The sequence below is a fragment of the Branchiostoma lanceolatum genome, chromosome 6, assembly GCF_035083965.1.
Source record: "Branchiostoma lanceolatum isolate klBraLanc5 chromosome 6, klBraLanc5.hap2, whole genome shotgun sequence".
In the NCBI taxonomy this organism is placed as follows: domain Eukaryota; kingdom Metazoa; phylum Chordata; class Leptocardii; order Amphioxiformes; family Branchiostomatidae; genus Branchiostoma; species Branchiostoma lanceolatum.
The window spans coordinates 16,403,703-16,420,499 of NC_089727.1; the positions used below are offsets into that span (position 1 = coordinate 16,403,703).

A 16,797-nucleotide genomic window follows, 5' to 3' on the forward strand; every position below is an offset into this window, starting at 1 on the left:
ATGACATATATCATTATATGTACTTTATGGGGCTATGAAGACCAGTAAGCTGTAACGATATCTTGTCAAAATTCAGACTTCCTTCTATAATTGAGTCCACAAACGGAAGGTCACTGGAAAACCTGTAATTTGCGTTTCTCTCACGGTGCGTATACACAATACATGGTTGTCTTAAACCACGTCTACGTAGCTTTTCCGACGTACTCTTTTGTTTACCTGGGGCTATCGATCACCGTAGCAGAACAAACATGGGCGCCAACGTGGAACGTTTCCTGTTCATGTGGCAAATGTAAATAGTGGCTCGAATATGAAAGCTGATATTACCTCCTTTTGCTACTCAGGTAACCATTATTTCAGGATCCTTGCATGTTACATGGACTCAAGGAAGTGCAGTAGCCCAAGTTAACCGTGACAACGTACTCTCCAAGCAGAGGTTGGTTTCGGCTTGTTTTTAACGTCTTTTTAGCCGCTTTTGTCGGGCTTTTGTCACAGTTTATGTCGGCCACCAACACCGGTCGAAAGAAACCGTGACAAAATAGAACCCCCGACAAAAACGCATAAAAAGAGGTCAAAAACAAGCCGAACCCCAACCTCTGCTTGGAGAGTAGTGACGACGAGCTAAGTGGTCCTGCAAGTTCATCGCCGGAGCCGCCATTTTTCTCGTCATAATACACGAGGTTGCTTATCTAATTAGCCATAGTGTGCAAAGTATATCCGTCCTAGCTAAGGACCTAGACACATAGTATAGCCTATAGGCACATGGAACTCTGTGTTATGCTGTATACATTCTAGAAGAAAGTTCCCGCCAAAACACAACGACCAGTGACATGCCCGCGGTCGTTTTTGTTACTGTTAACGTTAACCCTATCAGGTTCCAAATACACTGTTGTAGGGGACGACAATCCACCTCACAAGCGGAGTATGCTTACCACAAAGCACAAGGAGAGGCACTTTTCCTCCATGATGCCTTTTCCTCTTGCCCCCTCACATGTCGAACGAGGAAATGCCGCAGGGTTGCACAGCACGCCCCTTCTATTTATACCTTACATGGATAGACAAATACAGTCATTCGAAACTAAGGCAACGTACAGGGACTTCCCGACTGTTTCAGGCATGCGTACTTCTGCGCATGCCTAGACATTGTATAGACCTTGCCCGGGCTTGAAAATGATACTGTCGTTGATGTTTTTTTATTGTCGTATTTTATAAGATACGTCCGAATATTCTAACACACATATAATGCTCTGTCTTCTTCTTGCCCTTTATGTGTATTTTGTCAATGTTCCGGCATTATAAGCTCTAGCAAAAGTAATGGTACCTTAATTATTCACAACAGACAGCAGCGATTTGAGTGAAAGTTCGGTCAGTTGGACTGCTGGTGATTTGAGGTTTTGTGTGGTCGGACTAGAAAACGTAAAAGTAAAGGCAAAAATAGTCATCCTCTAGTAAGGTACATTATGGCTGTAATCATACCATGTAAAGAAAAAGTCTGGCCAATTCGGAAAGATAAGTTGTTTATTGTTCTGATGTATACATGGCGTAGGAGTGGCTGGATTGGCAGCCTACATTTCTACAAGCTTAAGGACGCCAACCGTTCACATGTGTAGGAAGCTGCAAAGCCCCAGAACCGAAATAAATATAGGTACAGTTACAAAGATGGCCACACCCAAGACAATACCACAAATAAAGCATTTTACAAAAATAATCTTATGATAATAGCGACAAATTCTATGTGTAATATTTTGCTTAATGCATTTTGGTATTCTGTCATCGACTACATTTCACCGAGTCGCTATGTACTTTATTGATAAAATACTATATATCGGTGAATGTCATTTGACATTTTCATTCAACTTTCTTCCGAAAGTTTCGAATACATGAAGTTGAAGCTACATGAAGTTAAAGCTACGTGTACATGTACTAATTTAGATTACATTGCAGTAGACCAAACTGAATCCACCGTGATGGGATTATTTTCTGCATCGTTTCAATTGCGATACAATTCTGTAGGTAAATGTAACTGACTTTGTCAGTTATCAAATGATAGTCGATATTATATTTTGAAAAGCCACGTCGTCATGGTTCTCTACCAAAGGCGTTTTGTCCGTCGGACTCTCAGACATCGGTAGCTCTATCAAACTTTCATTTCCTTCAAGAAGACAAGCTCTTGCCCGACGCTTGATAGAATAGACTAAAATAATGATCATTAAGGTGGAAACTGCTACAGCAATGCCAACAATAGCGCCAACATGGAAGGCGGAAGGGCCTGTGATCTTATGATCTTCGCCGAACTGACCAGACAGCCGTCTATTGGACGCCTGAGGCGCTAGAGACGCTTGCCTCGTGAGCATGCGCACCGAATCGATAAGATGTTGAGTGGTGATGTCTTTGGCGAATGATGGAGATTCAGTCGGTGTACAGTGTGTCGACTTTTCTAGTTCCTCATTGGCTCCAAGAGAGTGGTCTTCTTCACCCACGTACCCAATCAGGTGGTGATGGTCTAGAGCCTCTACTAGTATTTAGAGAAAAACATGATTACAATGTCAATGATTGTATGAAATTAATTCAACATACATATATGAAATACATTTTTCGTGACCTCCGAATTCCAGCAAGCAACATAGTTTCGCTGCCTACAATATCATTCATAATTCTAAGATTATCAAGTTTAAGATTAAAGGTTACATTTCATAAGATATACTTTGCCCTTCTTACCCCCCCCCCCCTTATCCTTGCAGGGCTTTGATATAAGATGACATCACGTCCTTAAACTGAAGAACCACGAGTTCGCGTGTTGTTGCTCCGGAGTAAAAGAAGAAGTGCATCACTGCTCCGGAGTAAGAGTAGGAGGAGTCCTAACCTGTCCTATGACTAGTCTCCGTTGTTACATGCAGTGGAGGAGGGTAGGGGGCGTCCAGTATCGGCGCACACTGGAACCCCGGAGTCACTCCTGTCACGTTACACGCACTCACGAAGTCCGTGATAGCCGGGTACTCAGGGTAACACCAGGAGCACACGTCACAGTCTCCAGTTATGTCGTTGTGAAACCAACCTACAAGGTTTAACCGATCTTAGTTTATCGAATAGCACAAAAGCCTGAATACTGCATAGATAACCACTCAAGGTTACCTATTACAGCTTATGCAAAAAATTGGCCAGTCTATTTTTCTCCTTTCACAAATTTTTCGCCGAGCTCGAGTTTCCGTAAAAGCACTTATTAATAAGTTTCGAAACAAAAGGTCTCCGATGTCAGTCAACAAATTGTTTGACAAGAGTTAATGTTAACGTATATACGTGTTTTTTCATAGTTTGACAGCCTAACTCATCTCTCTATAGCGCTAGCGAAGATCCTAAAATGGAATGAATGTCTACAAGAAGTTTCTATAACTTAAGATGTCACACCTGTTTCACAGGACCCGCATCTCCCATTCCTTGTGGGAGTGCACTCTCGCCTCCTCAGTTCATGGGTAGCACATTTGACGCACGATTCGCACCGCCTCCAGGTACTGTCAGTCCCAGAGAAGGTCTTCCCCGGCTCGCAGGCCTCACACACGGTGTCCTGGTACTCAGTGCACGGCCTCAGGACCCCGTAGCCAGGGGAACAGGAGGAGCAGGGTACGCAGACAGGGTTCCCGTCCGGGTCGAGTGTTTTGTACTTCCGACTGTGACCTCGACACTCGATGTTTGGTGTAGCATGTGTCGTCAGACATTTGGCGGGCACAATGTTGATGACCAGGAATATCAGGATCACAAGCTGAAATGTTCAAGGCTAGATTGATAATGATAATAATAATGATAATAACCTTTATTGTACATTCATGCCCTATCACGGGCTAAGTACAGGCATACAAAATACATGGTAACATCCATACAGGATTTCTAATACTAATCTAAAACAATGGTTCGAAAACTACTCTTATTCATAGGTTCGGCTTCTCGTCTCTTTGTGATGTTAGAAATATAAGTTGAGATGGACTTGATGAAACGTGACGTATTTTCCATTCAGTATACGTAGGCAATAAAACTCCACGTTGGAATTTATCATACATTATTTAGTCAACAAATCATGTGAAATTGGACAAGAATGCCAAAGTTTTGGTATTTCTGTTTTTCTTCATTTTGATCAACGAGAACAATGAACCATTCTAGTATTTCATGGAGCCATACTGAACAATCAATGACTTCTGCAGCACACAGGATCATACATATGAAAGTGAAATCTTTTCTGATTTTTTTTATGTAAGCTTTTCATTCAAACTCGTTCATACTTCTTCATTTCAATCAAACCCTTGGTACAATTGTTCTCTCATTTTCACAATGTCCCCTCTTCCTGGTGCTGCCCCGCCCCCTAACCAATGGTATTGAAGACACTTTCTTCATTAGTATTAGTAATCAGTATGCACCTATGTTAATAGCTAATGATAAACTGTCTGAGTTTACGTCCAGTTGTCTAACTCTGTGTCGATAATGGTATGTTACAAGGCTAAACAGTAACATACCACGGTAAGTGTGTCCCAACCACCCCATGAAGGGGGGGGGGGGTCAAAGGGCAGATTGGACAAACACCCGTACAAGCGGCCTTGGTACTTCGAGAATGTAGATGTACGGTATGCACTTCCGTGTACACATAAAGAATCGCACGTGTCATGCTCTATTTCCAAACTTAGCTACCTAGTGACATAGTGCTGACATAATACTAGTAGTACATTACGTCATGGTAAATTGGCTTCGTGGGCCGACCAGGAAGTGTTTTGGTCCGCCAGTCAAATCAAAACAAAGCGCCCAAAACCCATTCCTGCGTTCACCTTCAAAACGCTGCGGTCCAAACAGTCAGTACAATTATTCTCTATCATTCCGAGTCCTATGTTAGTCGGCAATCTCAGCAAGAACTGAAGTATTCCGCTTTCACTTTCGCGACGTCTTTGTTTGATAATGGCGGGGGTCTACAGGTGGGCGGTTGGGAAATTTTCCCGCGCTATTTTTAACTAGCCTATTCCCTTTTCCGAATAAGTAACGTTCTGTATGGTCTGCTTTCAGCTAAAATGTTTCCTCATTTCAGTCTTGGTTGACACATCAATAACAACGAAATTGCTGGGGCAGGGGGAATACGATAAAGAAAACAATCACTATTTTACCCACCACTTGTGTATGCTTAGCTCATGCTGTCGGTATAAGTAATGCTCCGAAACTTAGGTGAGCCAAAGACTACGCTATATGAAACTTTCCTTGGTGCATACTGGCCTTATGATGGCCACAGGACAGGAATACAATGAGTGCTGAGTGCTGCAATCAGGAAAGATTGGTATGTGTTGGGCCAGAACCATAAAACACATACTGAGAAATCCGCCATATTGATAGAACCTACTCAAATTTGCGTTTAGCGTTACCAGTTGATCCCATCGAAACTTACCATTGTCAGATTGAAGACGCTGCTGGATGCGCCCAGTCGTTTCCTCATACTCAAGCAGCAGGAAATGTGGTGTCTCGTGTAACCGTCGGTCCATATGTACCGCCTAACGTCTGTGGTCTTGGTATATATAGTTTCGTTCGGGGAAAACCCATTGTCTGCGCTTAATGTGCACGACCGACCAATCCCTGCTCGGTTCTGTGACCCATGATTTCAACGAAGGTCACCTGAGGGATTAATAAGTTCGTGAACCATGAAGTAATGGATTCGTATGATCATTCAATGATGGTGTAATGTCAGCTCAATCGTTCCTAGGTCACTGAGTCGAAAGAATGAACAAAGTCTGGTTCTTGTTTTTCTTAATTGGGAATGTCAACACAATAATGCATGTAAGCCATCAATCCTTGGCGCATTTTAATGCATACTATATGGGGGCGGTAGGTATATGGACTTTGCTTCAAGTCTCCAGGAAATAGCACGACGTCAGTTGTTGCTAGTATTGAATCTTGTAAGGGTTTAACTATTTTTACAGAAGTAAAAGCACACAAAATGCTTTTGTTACAAAGATACTGCTGGTACTAAGTATTTGTGAGGAACTGGTGAACTTGCTATTGAGGTGAAAGGCGATCATTTCCTCTTGAAACTTTACCCCAGGCGTTTTCAAATGTCTGGTTCGAACCCAAGTTCGGCTCGTTTTCAGTTCCCAGTGGTACATATGTAGTGCATTTGTGGACAAATGCCAAAAGTCTGACGCATGTGTTAAAACGCAGGGGTATATATGTAGTGCATTTGTTGAATGCCAGGCGTCTGACGACATGCCCAGCTTTCGCCCACTTAATGAGAACAGAACATCGATTGTCTTCTCATACGCCTCAGCAAGTCATGTCAGTCAGAGTGCTATAGACCAAAGCTCAAGCCATCCTCGTCATTAGAAATCCATCCATTTTATTCTGTTAGTTCGACGAAAATATTACCGCACACCATGCAGTAAATATAGTACATATAGAGTACAAATAGAAAGTGAAAACAAAGACATCTTCTTTTGCTTTGGCATACAATGCAAACCATCACCGTTACAAATTGTTACGCTTTGACTAACAGTCTATCATCACTGCATTTCAAGCTATATTGTTTTACAAATTCTAAAACATGATCCATGACAACTCTGACCATTTAGTCAGCGCACATGACTGATAACGATTTCAAATCAGTGTATGGTCACTTTTCATACCATGATGGAATGATATACGTTACATGATGAAGATGATATCATAACCCAAATTATCAATGCTTCAAAGTTAACAAACACGTAAGTAAACTACATAGGATGTCGTGAAATTTATAAAGACATACATCATATCTTAATGATAAAATTAGCCGGCTGTAGCTGTGCATGACCACTTTAGCTTGTAATGTATTTTTAGAACATAGCCTAGGTCTTTTCGGGTTAGCTTTCACTTTACTTACCAATATCGAAAGTAAACGAGTCAACGCACTTGTCGTATCTTGAACACACGCGACATCTGACACAATTCTGCTATGAGCGCAACGTTTTGATGGATAAATTAATAAACAGTCAGATAAACAATAGATTTATTTGCTAAGATTGAGGTCAGGTTCACACGGGATACCCGGGGTGTACCTCAATGTACACGAGGCATATCCACCCACACATTCACACTTCGGCAGCTCCTACAGAGAAACTTGTTTTCCCTTAAGCCCCCCTCTCACTGAACCCGCGGCACGCTGGCGGCGTCGTTGCGTCCTAAACTGGATTTGTGTTACCCTTGACTTTAAAATGGGAATATCATTCAAAACGTACAAGTATGACCAAAAAGACAACAAAACACACAGAGCTTAAAAAGGTTAGTTTTTTGTCGATGAAATTCGTTGAATGCTTGGTCAATTCGATCGGCCGCAGCGACGCCGCCAGCGTGCCGCGGGTCCAGTGAGAGGGGGGCTTTATTTATAATTGCACGTTTCCCTGACTGGTTTCTTTCCAGGAGACATCTTTGTCATCAGATGTTACGTTCTCTTTGCTTTCGTAGGAAGGGTGTGATGTTTACTTTATCTGGAAACAAAACAGAATTAGAGACAAATCAACGCTACGTTTTTATCATTGCACTTTCACATTTATCTCTTAACATCCACTGATGACGTCATAAAGACTGAATCTATTGTGTTGTCAATACTAAAAAGAAAAAGGAAAGTAAGGAAAGTGATCTCGAACCAGTTTAGCTCAAATGAACTCAATGAACCACTGGTCGTGACAGAGAAGACAGACGCTATATACAGTATTTACAGGTTCAGTGTACCGGGGAAATTCCCCTTGCTCTTTTCGACAATCACAATGAACAATGGACCACGTCTTAACGTCCTGCCATAGAGACTGCGATCCTTTCCGGTAGGGTGCATGTCGGGTGAGCGACACAGCCGAGATCGAACCCGGGGCTTCTAGATCCAGAGGCAATATCGCTAACCCCTGGACTATGCACGCTACGTTTCGTTTGTAAAAAAAAAAAACACTTACGCCGACATGTTGAGTCTTCGGTGACGGCATATTAGTCAGGTTTGTCTGGTTGTTTTTCCCGATCAGCTTGGCATTGAGCCCGGAGTGACTCGAGTCGGTACGCAGGGACGACACTTTGGTGCGACTACGGTACCGCCGGACTGACTCTTTCACCTGGTGACGAACAGGCAAGGAACGCGAGTTGAATCATCAATACTAATACATAGTCTCTACCAGACCAAGGAGGTTTAATCAACTTGATTAAACCTCCTTGACCAGACTAACCGCGTCGGCTATAGAGAGAACATTTGCCGGGGGACTTTGGCCATGGAGGATAACATATAGATAGTGATAAGTGCCGATCAAAGAAGGCACCGGGATAAGACAGTCTCCAGGGTTGCAATACTGGACCCTATCTCCATAGCCGACCCCTTCATACAGTTGACTCTATTTGGCCAGTTTCTACTATTTTCCCAGCAACCCGCAGAGGCTGGTAGAGTCTAGCTGATACATAGCTTTGGTATTCTAACTGATAAAGAATATGTAAAGAATATGATATTAGCATTTTTTGTATGCAAATATGGAGTCCGAATCATTCTGGGGTGTATGATTATCTTCGCCGAGTACTTGTACTCGGAGAAGATTATGTTTTCGGTTGAAAAATCTGTTGGGTGGGTCTGAATGTATGTCAGGAGTATAACTCAAGAAAGCTTCAATGAATCTTTATGATTTTCGGTAGGTGTGTAGTGGTTGTGCAAAGGAAGGTCAAGTTCAAAAATGGTTTACCTTGCATTTTTCAACAGTACTGCAGCGGACTTTGCATTTTTTGTGTTTGTATGTAGGCAAAAAAAGTGACGGAAACGTTGATGGATCTTCATGACTTTTGTAGGTGTGTAGATGTTGTGAAAACGGAGGTCGAGTTCAAAAATGGTTCCCCTTGTATTTTCCGTCGGTACTGCAACGGGCTTTGTGTGGATGTGTATTTGTATGTCGCCAGCATAACTTAAGAAGCTGTTGATGGATCTGTATGATATCTAGTAGATGGGTAGGGTTTACAGAAAGGAAGGTCGAGTTCGATAATGGGCCTTCTAGCGGGCACCTAAGGTACTGCAACAGAGCTTCAAAATTTGGAGGCATATTTTTTGAAAGTGCTATGGTCATGATTTTTGTGTGGTAGATAGTTCATGCCACAGAAAGTAAGTTCTGTAAATTTGGGCCCCCTAGCGGCTTGTTAAGAACTGCAGTGGGTGTTTTTGTTTTGACATTCGGACATGAATAACTTGAGAAGGGGTCGACAGATCGTCGTGATATTTGGTATTTACAGAGCTCAGATGGTGCTTTACATAATCAATGACAAATAATGCAAATCAGGAGCTAATTTGCATAATTAGAAAGGAAAGTTTGTTAACCCACTGCATTTCATAATCGGACATGGGACTGTCAGGTCATGTAACCAGATGGCCTTGCATAAACGTACATGTAGGTCAAATAGATAAACTATCCTCCAAGCAGAGTTGTGGGTCCTGCTGGTTTTTAACGCGTTCAGTTTAGGCATTTTTGTTCACCACGATTGGCGACATAATGAAAAGGGGACAAAATAGAAAACCTGACAAAAACACCTAAAAACACGTCAAAACCAGCCAGACCAACTCCTCTGCTTGGAGAGTACACTGTACCAAAACTGCACCACTGCTAGGTGCGGAAAAGTCCCATGCACATGTACTATGTCTTTCAAAATGTGTATGATATGGAATAAAGATTTATTCTATTCATATATATTGACTGAACCATTTTATCATCACTTTCAACTTAAAACACTGCAATATCGAACCTTTGTGGCCCATATAATCATATTCATATTTTTTCATGACCAGTTATAACATATACATTTGTACCAGCACACTGTACACATATACTAGTCCTGTACCACCAAATGCTTTTTAACCCCATCTAGACTGGAGTCATTCGCCCCATCATAACTTCCAAATGGTATGGCGCATGATCAAATTTGCAGTGGGTGATAAGCACGTAAATATCAATCACTCTCCATAATAAGCCTTGATTATTTGGCGAAGATAATGTGTTCGTGGAACTCTAGTTATGTATAATAATTGTTTGGTGATACTAAATGCAGTGCTACTTACATCTTCGTTTTGCAGTCCGTGGAATATGAAGATGAACAGGCCCTTGTGGTGAAAGAAGAAAAGGATCCATTTTAGTACATTTCTCCTCGACGTTTACAATGACACGCACACCTTGGCGATGAACCAAAAATAATCGGGGGTGGAACGATAACTTACTACCAGAGTGATAAATGCTTTATCTATACTCCTTAAGTGCTGTGTAATTTTCCACTGTTGAATTTCTAGTATTTGTTCGACCCCTCCCCCCACGCCATCTTATGCTAGGGTCACATTTCCAACCCGGGGCCCGGCCGGGCAGCTTGTGGGAACGAAAACTATTACATAAAAGACAACAAAACACACAAAACTGTTGAATAATTATTCCTTACCATATGTTATGTATATCCTTGATATGCGTCTTTTATTCTTTGTTTTCTCAAACAGCCCGGCCGGGCCCCGGCTTGGAAATGTGACCGTAGCATTACTAAAACACGCCTAAAACACCCCCCTGCCCACCTGTGTGGAGTTGACGGCGGCGAAGATGTACTGAAACGGCACCGTGGTCTGGTCTACCGCTATCACACCCACCAACCACGTCACTCCCAGCAGGGGCATCAGCACTGCGCATGCACGGATCCCTGCCCTGTAATCAACAGCAACAACAACAAAAAAACCGTCAAGTTCACGTTCATTCGAAACTTGTATATCATGATTAGAAAACAATATTAGCGACTGCTACATCGACAGGGGCAGATTTTTACCAGGTGGATACAACTAAATCGAACACAAGCAACAATTCTGTTTACTTTCATTAAACGATGGACGTTTTAACAATTAGATATAACTTCGTAGATTTACGGAATGTCAACAGTATATGGGTCCTGTTTCCTGATACGAGAACCAGGTGTGGTGATACAGCTCTCTAAATAGGACGGATTACAAATGATATAATAATATGATGTTATAGAATCATACTTGGTCTTCTGGATGTCCGACTTCTTGCAGTTGGCCTTGATGGACATGAAGGTCTTGATGACGAAAAATAGGATGAAGAAGTTGACCTATTCAAGAGACAAACAAAACCAAGTTGAAAAAAAGCAAAACAGTCAAATGATGAAGCGTTTGTACTGATAAAAAGCTTAAAAGAACAGTCTTGTAATATATGGGTGAATGCTTGAATGGACTATATTCATGATTGAGTACTCACCACCACGATAAACAGCACTGGTCCAATGAAAGCATAAACCATCCCATCATCTGTCGACAACCAGCAGCTGGAACACAGTAAAAATGGCATATTTATGTGCATGTTTCATGGCATACATGCTAAAACGACTGATAGTTTGGAATAGGTTACTATTTTTGTCGAGTCAAGCATCTCTGTCCTTGTTCAGACAGGGGCAACGTGTGTTGAAGCAGTCGTGGCTGCAAACAGGATTCGATGGCTTGGTCACATCCTGCGAATGCCAAAGGAACGGCTTCCCAGATTCCTCCTGGACTGGACTCCTAACTTCGGGAAGAGGTCCAGAAGCAGACCCAGGAAAACATTGCTGGACTGTGTTTTGATGACGTAAGACTGACTGCTGGGGAAAACAACCTGAGGCTGACAGACTTAAGCAAGATGGCCCAGAACAGAGTAGAATGGCGGAGATTGGTAGCGAGACGTAAAAGACGAAGCCTTGACGCAGGCCACTCAGATGATGAGGAGACCTAATCAAGTACAAGTAAGTACAAGCATCTCTAAATCAACCATTTTCCTTTGACAGACATCGAGCTATTGTTTGATATGAGGTGCTGTTTAATTTGTACTCACTACTTCTCGATCTCGTAGCCGTCCGGCTTGACCCCTGACGTCACGATGACAATGGCGCCGGGGTTGATCCAGCCGAACAGAAAGAACTCCACTCGGCGGTCACGTGTGGCGGAGAACACGCTTTTGACCTGGGAAATCGTGACAACATCTTAAACCATACGTTCGTCCTAGCTAGCTCCATCTAAGGTACCGCACTGACTGTTTTCTTGTTCAATAGGTATGTGTCCATGTCCTTGGTGCTGAAAACAACATCTATTGGTTATGCCAATGTCCTTGGTGCGAAAAACAACATGTAGGGGTAATGGCCATGTCCTTTGTGCTGAAAACAACATCTTTTGGTTATGTCCATGTTCCTTGTGCTGGGAATAACATGATTTGGTTATGCCCATGTTCCTGGAGCCGAAGCAAAATCTTTTGGCTACGTTAATTTCCTTGGCGGTGAAATCAATATTTCGTTTGGGTTGGTTTCTGAAGATGTTCTTATTTGTTATGTTTAAGAAACTTACCTTGAAGAAGAGTTGGATGCCATGGGCCATCATCCAGAAGAAAGAAGCCAGGAAGAAGTAGTGGATCAGAATGGCAACGGCTCGGCATGTTGTCTAGGTACAGGAAGAAAGAAAGAAACGAAATATATCAATTAGTGTCCAGAGTCTAGAGAATCATGGCAACGGCAGTGTTTATCCGGTCGTGATCCGATCAAGTTTACATTTGAATCATGTCAAAGAAAAATATCTAGATATACAAAATTCTAACTATCGCCGATCCATGACTAAACTAAGGATCAGCGATCATTCATTGCCAATTGAAGTTGGTACGTAGGGGCAACCAGACTCCACCAAATAACAGAATGTGTAATTTCTGTGACAATGATTGTATAGAAGATGAAATACATTCATACTGGGCATGAATATGCAATAAAATTCATTGTCATTGTTATCTATCATTACAGATAGCCTTTCCTGATAACAGAACGTTTGCATCTTGGCCTGGCAAACACTTCATGGCTCATCTGGCTATCATCAACGTTTTAACACTGCCTGTGTAGCATAGCCTTTACTTAATGGTGCGAAATAAAGGAACGCTGTGTCCATGATGACAAAATTACTTCTTCAGTGCACGTTTACTGTACATACCTGGTTGCTCGTTGCGTTGATTCCCGCCAGGAATGTGACCTGAGCTGCCATTAGGGCCAGGACAAGATTCATCAGGAGGAACGATCGCTCGGTCTTCCAGCAACTGAAATGATTCTAACTACAGTAAACTGTACTAACGAAACTTCTTCGCAATCAGCATTATCAGTCAATTAAAACGCAGTAATCGAGCCAAGATGAAATTAGTTCGATTAACTTTCTATTCCATACACAAAGACCAAACACCGACGGCCAAAGCATAGCACAGAAAGACAAGTTATCACACATTAATTTGTTTATCTTAAATGGGTAGGTTACAAGGCTAGATAGTGTAAGTACAATTGCTACCTTACCCAAAGAAAAGAAGCAGGAAAATTGTCGTCGCAAGAGACAACAATGAGATAGAAGATCCAACCAGGGTGATGTACCACAGCGCCCCCTCTTGGTCGTCCGTTAACTGCGGAACAACAATAATTTCTAATCTTAGGAGTCATTCTGACACTTTCTTGAGTTTACACATATATCACATGATGTAAAAGACATATGCAGAAAACAACACCTATTGGCTGTGCCAATGTCCTTGGTGCAGAAAACAACATCTATTGGTTATGTCAATGTCCTTGGTGCTGAAAACAACATCTATTGGTTATGTCAATGTCCTTGGTGCAGAAAACAACATCTATTGGTTATGTCAATGTCCTTGGTGCAGAAAACAACATCTATTGGCTGTGTCCATGTCCTTGGTGCAGAAAACAACATCTATTGGTTATGTCAATGTCCTTGGTGCAGAAAACAACATCTATTGATTATGTCAATGTCCTTGGTGCTGAAAACTACATCTATTGGCTGTGTCCATGTCCTTTGTGCTGAAAACAACATCTTTTGGTTATGTCAATGTCCTTGGTGCAGAAAACAACATCTATTGGTTATGTCAATGTCCTTGGTGCTGAAAACAACATCTATTGGTTATGTCAATGTCCTTGGTGCTGAAAACAACATCTATTGGTTATTTCAATGTCCTTGGTGCTATATACTGAGACTTGTGCCGAAGTTGGTTTTAAATAAAACCGTTTGTAAACGTACGTCCAGGTCCACAGGTTGCATGAGGATGGCGAAGCTGGTCAGGTGGTTGCAGCTGCAGATGGTGCAGGTGTCAGTGGACTCTTCCACTTCACATCCCTCTGTACTCCACTGGTTCCTTGAAATATACAGATAACTTTATTGCACAAGACCTGTACAAGGTATAAAGTATGATAGGAACACGAAGAGCAGTTGAATACACTTAGATTTTACGCTAATCACTATAGTCGTTTTCTGGACTAGTTTTATAAAGTGTTCACATACGACATGGTCTTCAGAATGAATTGAAGTCATAACATATAATATCGTAGTGCCTTACCCTTCATTTGCGTCCCCACCATCGTTGATAAATGCACATCGCCGACTGTATGTGTCCGCAGGTATCTGTAGTATTAAATGCACAGATAGAGGCACAATGTCTTTGAAGATGTGTTTATAGCCGATGTAAAGCATTGGCGTGTAAGGTCTCACAACACTACACTACGTATACACCACACTACACTACACTACACTACACTACCCTACGCTACGCTATGCTACGCTACGCTACACTACATAGCTAGCATTTCTTGTTATAAATTGCTTTATCTTAGCATTGAATTGAATGCGCTAAAAGCAGGCTCACATTGTTAGGACCAATTTCGTTGACTTTAACGCTTAAGTATATTTTCATTGTCTGTCTAAAAGACGTGTCTACGCCATCAATCAATCAGATTACGGGAAATTTGGAAATATCTCGTTTTGAAGTTGTGAAGAAGAGTAAGCGACCCCATTGGTTGACATGTTTCTTTACCTCTTCGTGGAGAAACTTAATCTTGATCGGTTCGGAGAAGCTCTGTTTAATTCGTGGATACACCGACGAGGATAGGACCATGGTCTTCACAGTGCCGTTGCTGAAAACACTGGAAGATATAAAAGAATTCTATATTCTATTTCCTAGACTGAGCAAAAGTATGCAAGACATTCAGTATACATTGTACATAATAGCAACAACGACCAGATATCAGCCATGAGAACATAATAGGGCACTAAATACGTGATTTATAAGCAGTTAGATAAAGCAAAATTGAGACTTCAGTTGGTAGTCGTCTTTTGACAAATGTTTGATAAGGTCTACAAAAAGTGCTCATTTGTTGTTCCTCGACTGTATCACAAAGATATAGTCCACTGCACCCTCCCTTAACCTAGCCACTGAACACATATAAAAATGTCCGTTCATACCTTGTCTGGTTTTCCCCTTCTAGAAGATAGGGAACATCTCGAAACAAGATGTTCACCACTTCCGCGTCGTTGCCTGGAAGTGCATTTGGAAATTATGTAACAAGATTGCGTATTTTGTTCATGTAATTGATATGTCAATATATCAGAATCGATGCCCTTAATTCATAACGTGTTATCTGTTAATAAGACGCCACGTGGTTTCTATTTGTTCTAAGTGGCAACGTATTCTCACCTTTCTTAGAGGAATGCCTACGAATGGCTATGAGCGGTTAAAAGGAACATATGCAGGTGAGCAGAATAGTTTATACATATCAAACAACATAGAATGCATTACTCAGTTACCACTAGTAGATGGAAAGGACTAATGTTGTTACAGCAGGAAAATTGTTTAGTTCTTAGTTGTATAAAGGTTTTGTTGTTACATACCTCTCTCCAGGACTGTTCTCGGCAGGTAGAAATATGCCAAACTGTCGTTCGCTAAAGTGTCGGCGCACCCCGTAAAGTCCGCCCCCGCGGCCGATGGTGGGTAGTAGAGGCCAGAAAAGTTAGAAGCATCCAATTTCCTAGCCTGGAAATCTGGAAAACAGTAAATTTCGACGTCATAAATTGATATCATTAGAACAGGTAGGCCAAGGAGCACTCATGCTCGTCACATCAATTGCTCATTACTAAAGAACACTTTAATGAAAATAGATTTGGCATTTTAAAGGTAGAAATTGTGCCAGTACAAGGGTTATCAGAACAAAAGGGTATCTAGAAATGGCGAGGAGATGGCAAGAACAATTTGCTTTTAGAAAAAGAATCAATGTTACTTTAAGGTCGTACCGATGCTTGTTTCGTTCGTCTCGAGAAGCTCCATCATTGATGAGTTGAGAAACTTTGCAACTTTCCCTCCGAACTCTTCAGTCTTAAGGACAAGTTCGATGACCGGATCAAATGTCGTGTCGTCATCAGTGACGTCATCGTCATCTTGTGACACCAAAGGTGTCAGCGTCTCATTTACCTGGCAGGTGCATAGCAACCGTAACCATGATATTGTTTACACAATATTTCAGAGGCACGAGAAGGGAAAAGTTACATGCTCCTAAAACAGATAATCATGACCAGCACAAATTCTATCGAAAACATGTACGTTGCATGTTGTAAATTAAAATCTGTGATATCTAAGCATTCATTTAAAACATGACTATTACAATTTTGCATTCACTTGACGCTCATTTAAATGTACGCATTTTGTAACTTCCGTTACCGATTGAAGTAAGACGTTCCTGACATTAGGATATGCCACATATAAGGTGCCAAACTGTCGTTTTTATGATGACTTTGAACTTTTCTAGCTTTTAAAAACGGCAGTTTGGCACCTTGTGGCATATCTGAATGTCAGGAACGTCTTACTTCTAACTCTAACGGAAGTTACAAAATGTGTACATCTAAATAAGAACGAACGTTAAGCATAGTAACGCTTTGGTACATACTCAATCTGTATGTTGTAGCAAATCTATCGCTATAACGAT

General features: G+C 41.7%; 2 protein-coding genes and 1 long non-coding RNA gene across 3 annotated transcripts; all 3 read right to left on the reverse strand.

Annotated features, from left to right (window-relative positions):
* Window positions 1-1,497: 1,497 nt before the first annotated feature.
* LOC136437499 (tumor necrosis factor receptor superfamily member 1B-like) lies at window positions 1,498-5,580 on the reverse strand. The gene is made up of 4 exons (XM_066432117.1): window positions 5,411-5,580; window positions 3,403-3,754; window positions 2,861-3,052; window positions 1,498-2,512 (listed from the first exon to the last, which is right to left on the reverse strand). Exons 1-4 carry the CDS (start codon window positions 5,456-5,458, stop codon window positions 2,037-2,039), a joined length of 1,068 nt encoding a protein of 355 aa, XP_066288214.1. The 5' UTR covers window positions 5,459-5,580; the 3' UTR covers window positions 1,498-2,036.
* A 1,817-nt stretch (window positions 5,581-7,397) lies between these two features.
* LOC136437500 (adhesion G-protein coupled receptor D1-like) lies at window positions 7,398-14,960 on the reverse strand. Its single transcript, XM_066432118.1, has 13 exons — window positions 14,856-14,960; window positions 14,382-14,446; window positions 14,066-14,180; window positions 13,336-13,439; window positions 12,986-13,088; window positions 12,359-12,451; window positions 11,853-11,980; window positions 11,247-11,313; window positions 11,015-11,100; window positions 10,556-10,682; window positions 10,061-10,102; window positions 7,938-8,090; window positions 7,398-7,478 (listed from the first exon to the last, which is right to left on the reverse strand). Exons 1-13 carry the CDS (start codon window positions 14,934-14,936, stop codon window positions 7,470-7,472), a joined length of 1,173 nt encoding a protein of 390 aa, XP_066288215.1. The 5' UTR covers window positions 14,937-14,960; the 3' UTR covers window positions 7,398-7,469.
* A 323-nt stretch (window positions 14,961-15,283) lies between these two features.
* Window positions 15,284-16,280, reverse strand: LOC136436032 (uncharacterized). Its single transcript, XR_010755991.1, has 3 exons — window positions 16,109-16,280; window positions 15,710-15,859; window positions 15,284-15,356 (listed from the first exon to the last, which is right to left on the reverse strand). It is a non-coding gene; the product is annotated as an uncharacterized lncRNA (long non-coding RNA).
* Between the last annotated feature and the right edge of the window lie 517 nt (window positions 16,281-16,797).

Coding starts and splice junctions, on each gene's coding strand:
- LOC136437499 (XM_066432117.1), bottom strand. CDS start 5,458: ATGAGGAAACGACTGGGCGCATCCAGCAGCGTCTTCAATCTGACAATG. Junction 3,053..3,402: donor ATGCGGGTCCTGTGAAACAG/GTGTGACATCTT, acceptor TAAACCTTGTAG/GTTGGTTTCACAACGACATA. Junction 2,513..2,860: donor GGAGACTAGTCATAGGACAG/GTTAGGACTCCT, acceptor TCTAAATACTAG/TAGAGGCTCTAGACCATCAC.
- LOC136437500 (XM_066432118.1), bottom strand. CDS start 14,936: ATGGTCCTATCCTCGTCGGTGTATCCACGAATTAAACAGAGCTTCTCC. Junction 14,181..14,381: donor GGTGGGGACGCAAATGAAGG/GTAAGGCACTAC, acceptor GTATATTTCAAG/GAACCAGTGGAGTACAGAGG. Junction 10,103..10,555: donor CCGCCGTCAACTCCACACAG/GTGGGCAGGGGG, acceptor TTTCACCACAAG/GGCCTGTTCATCTTCATATT.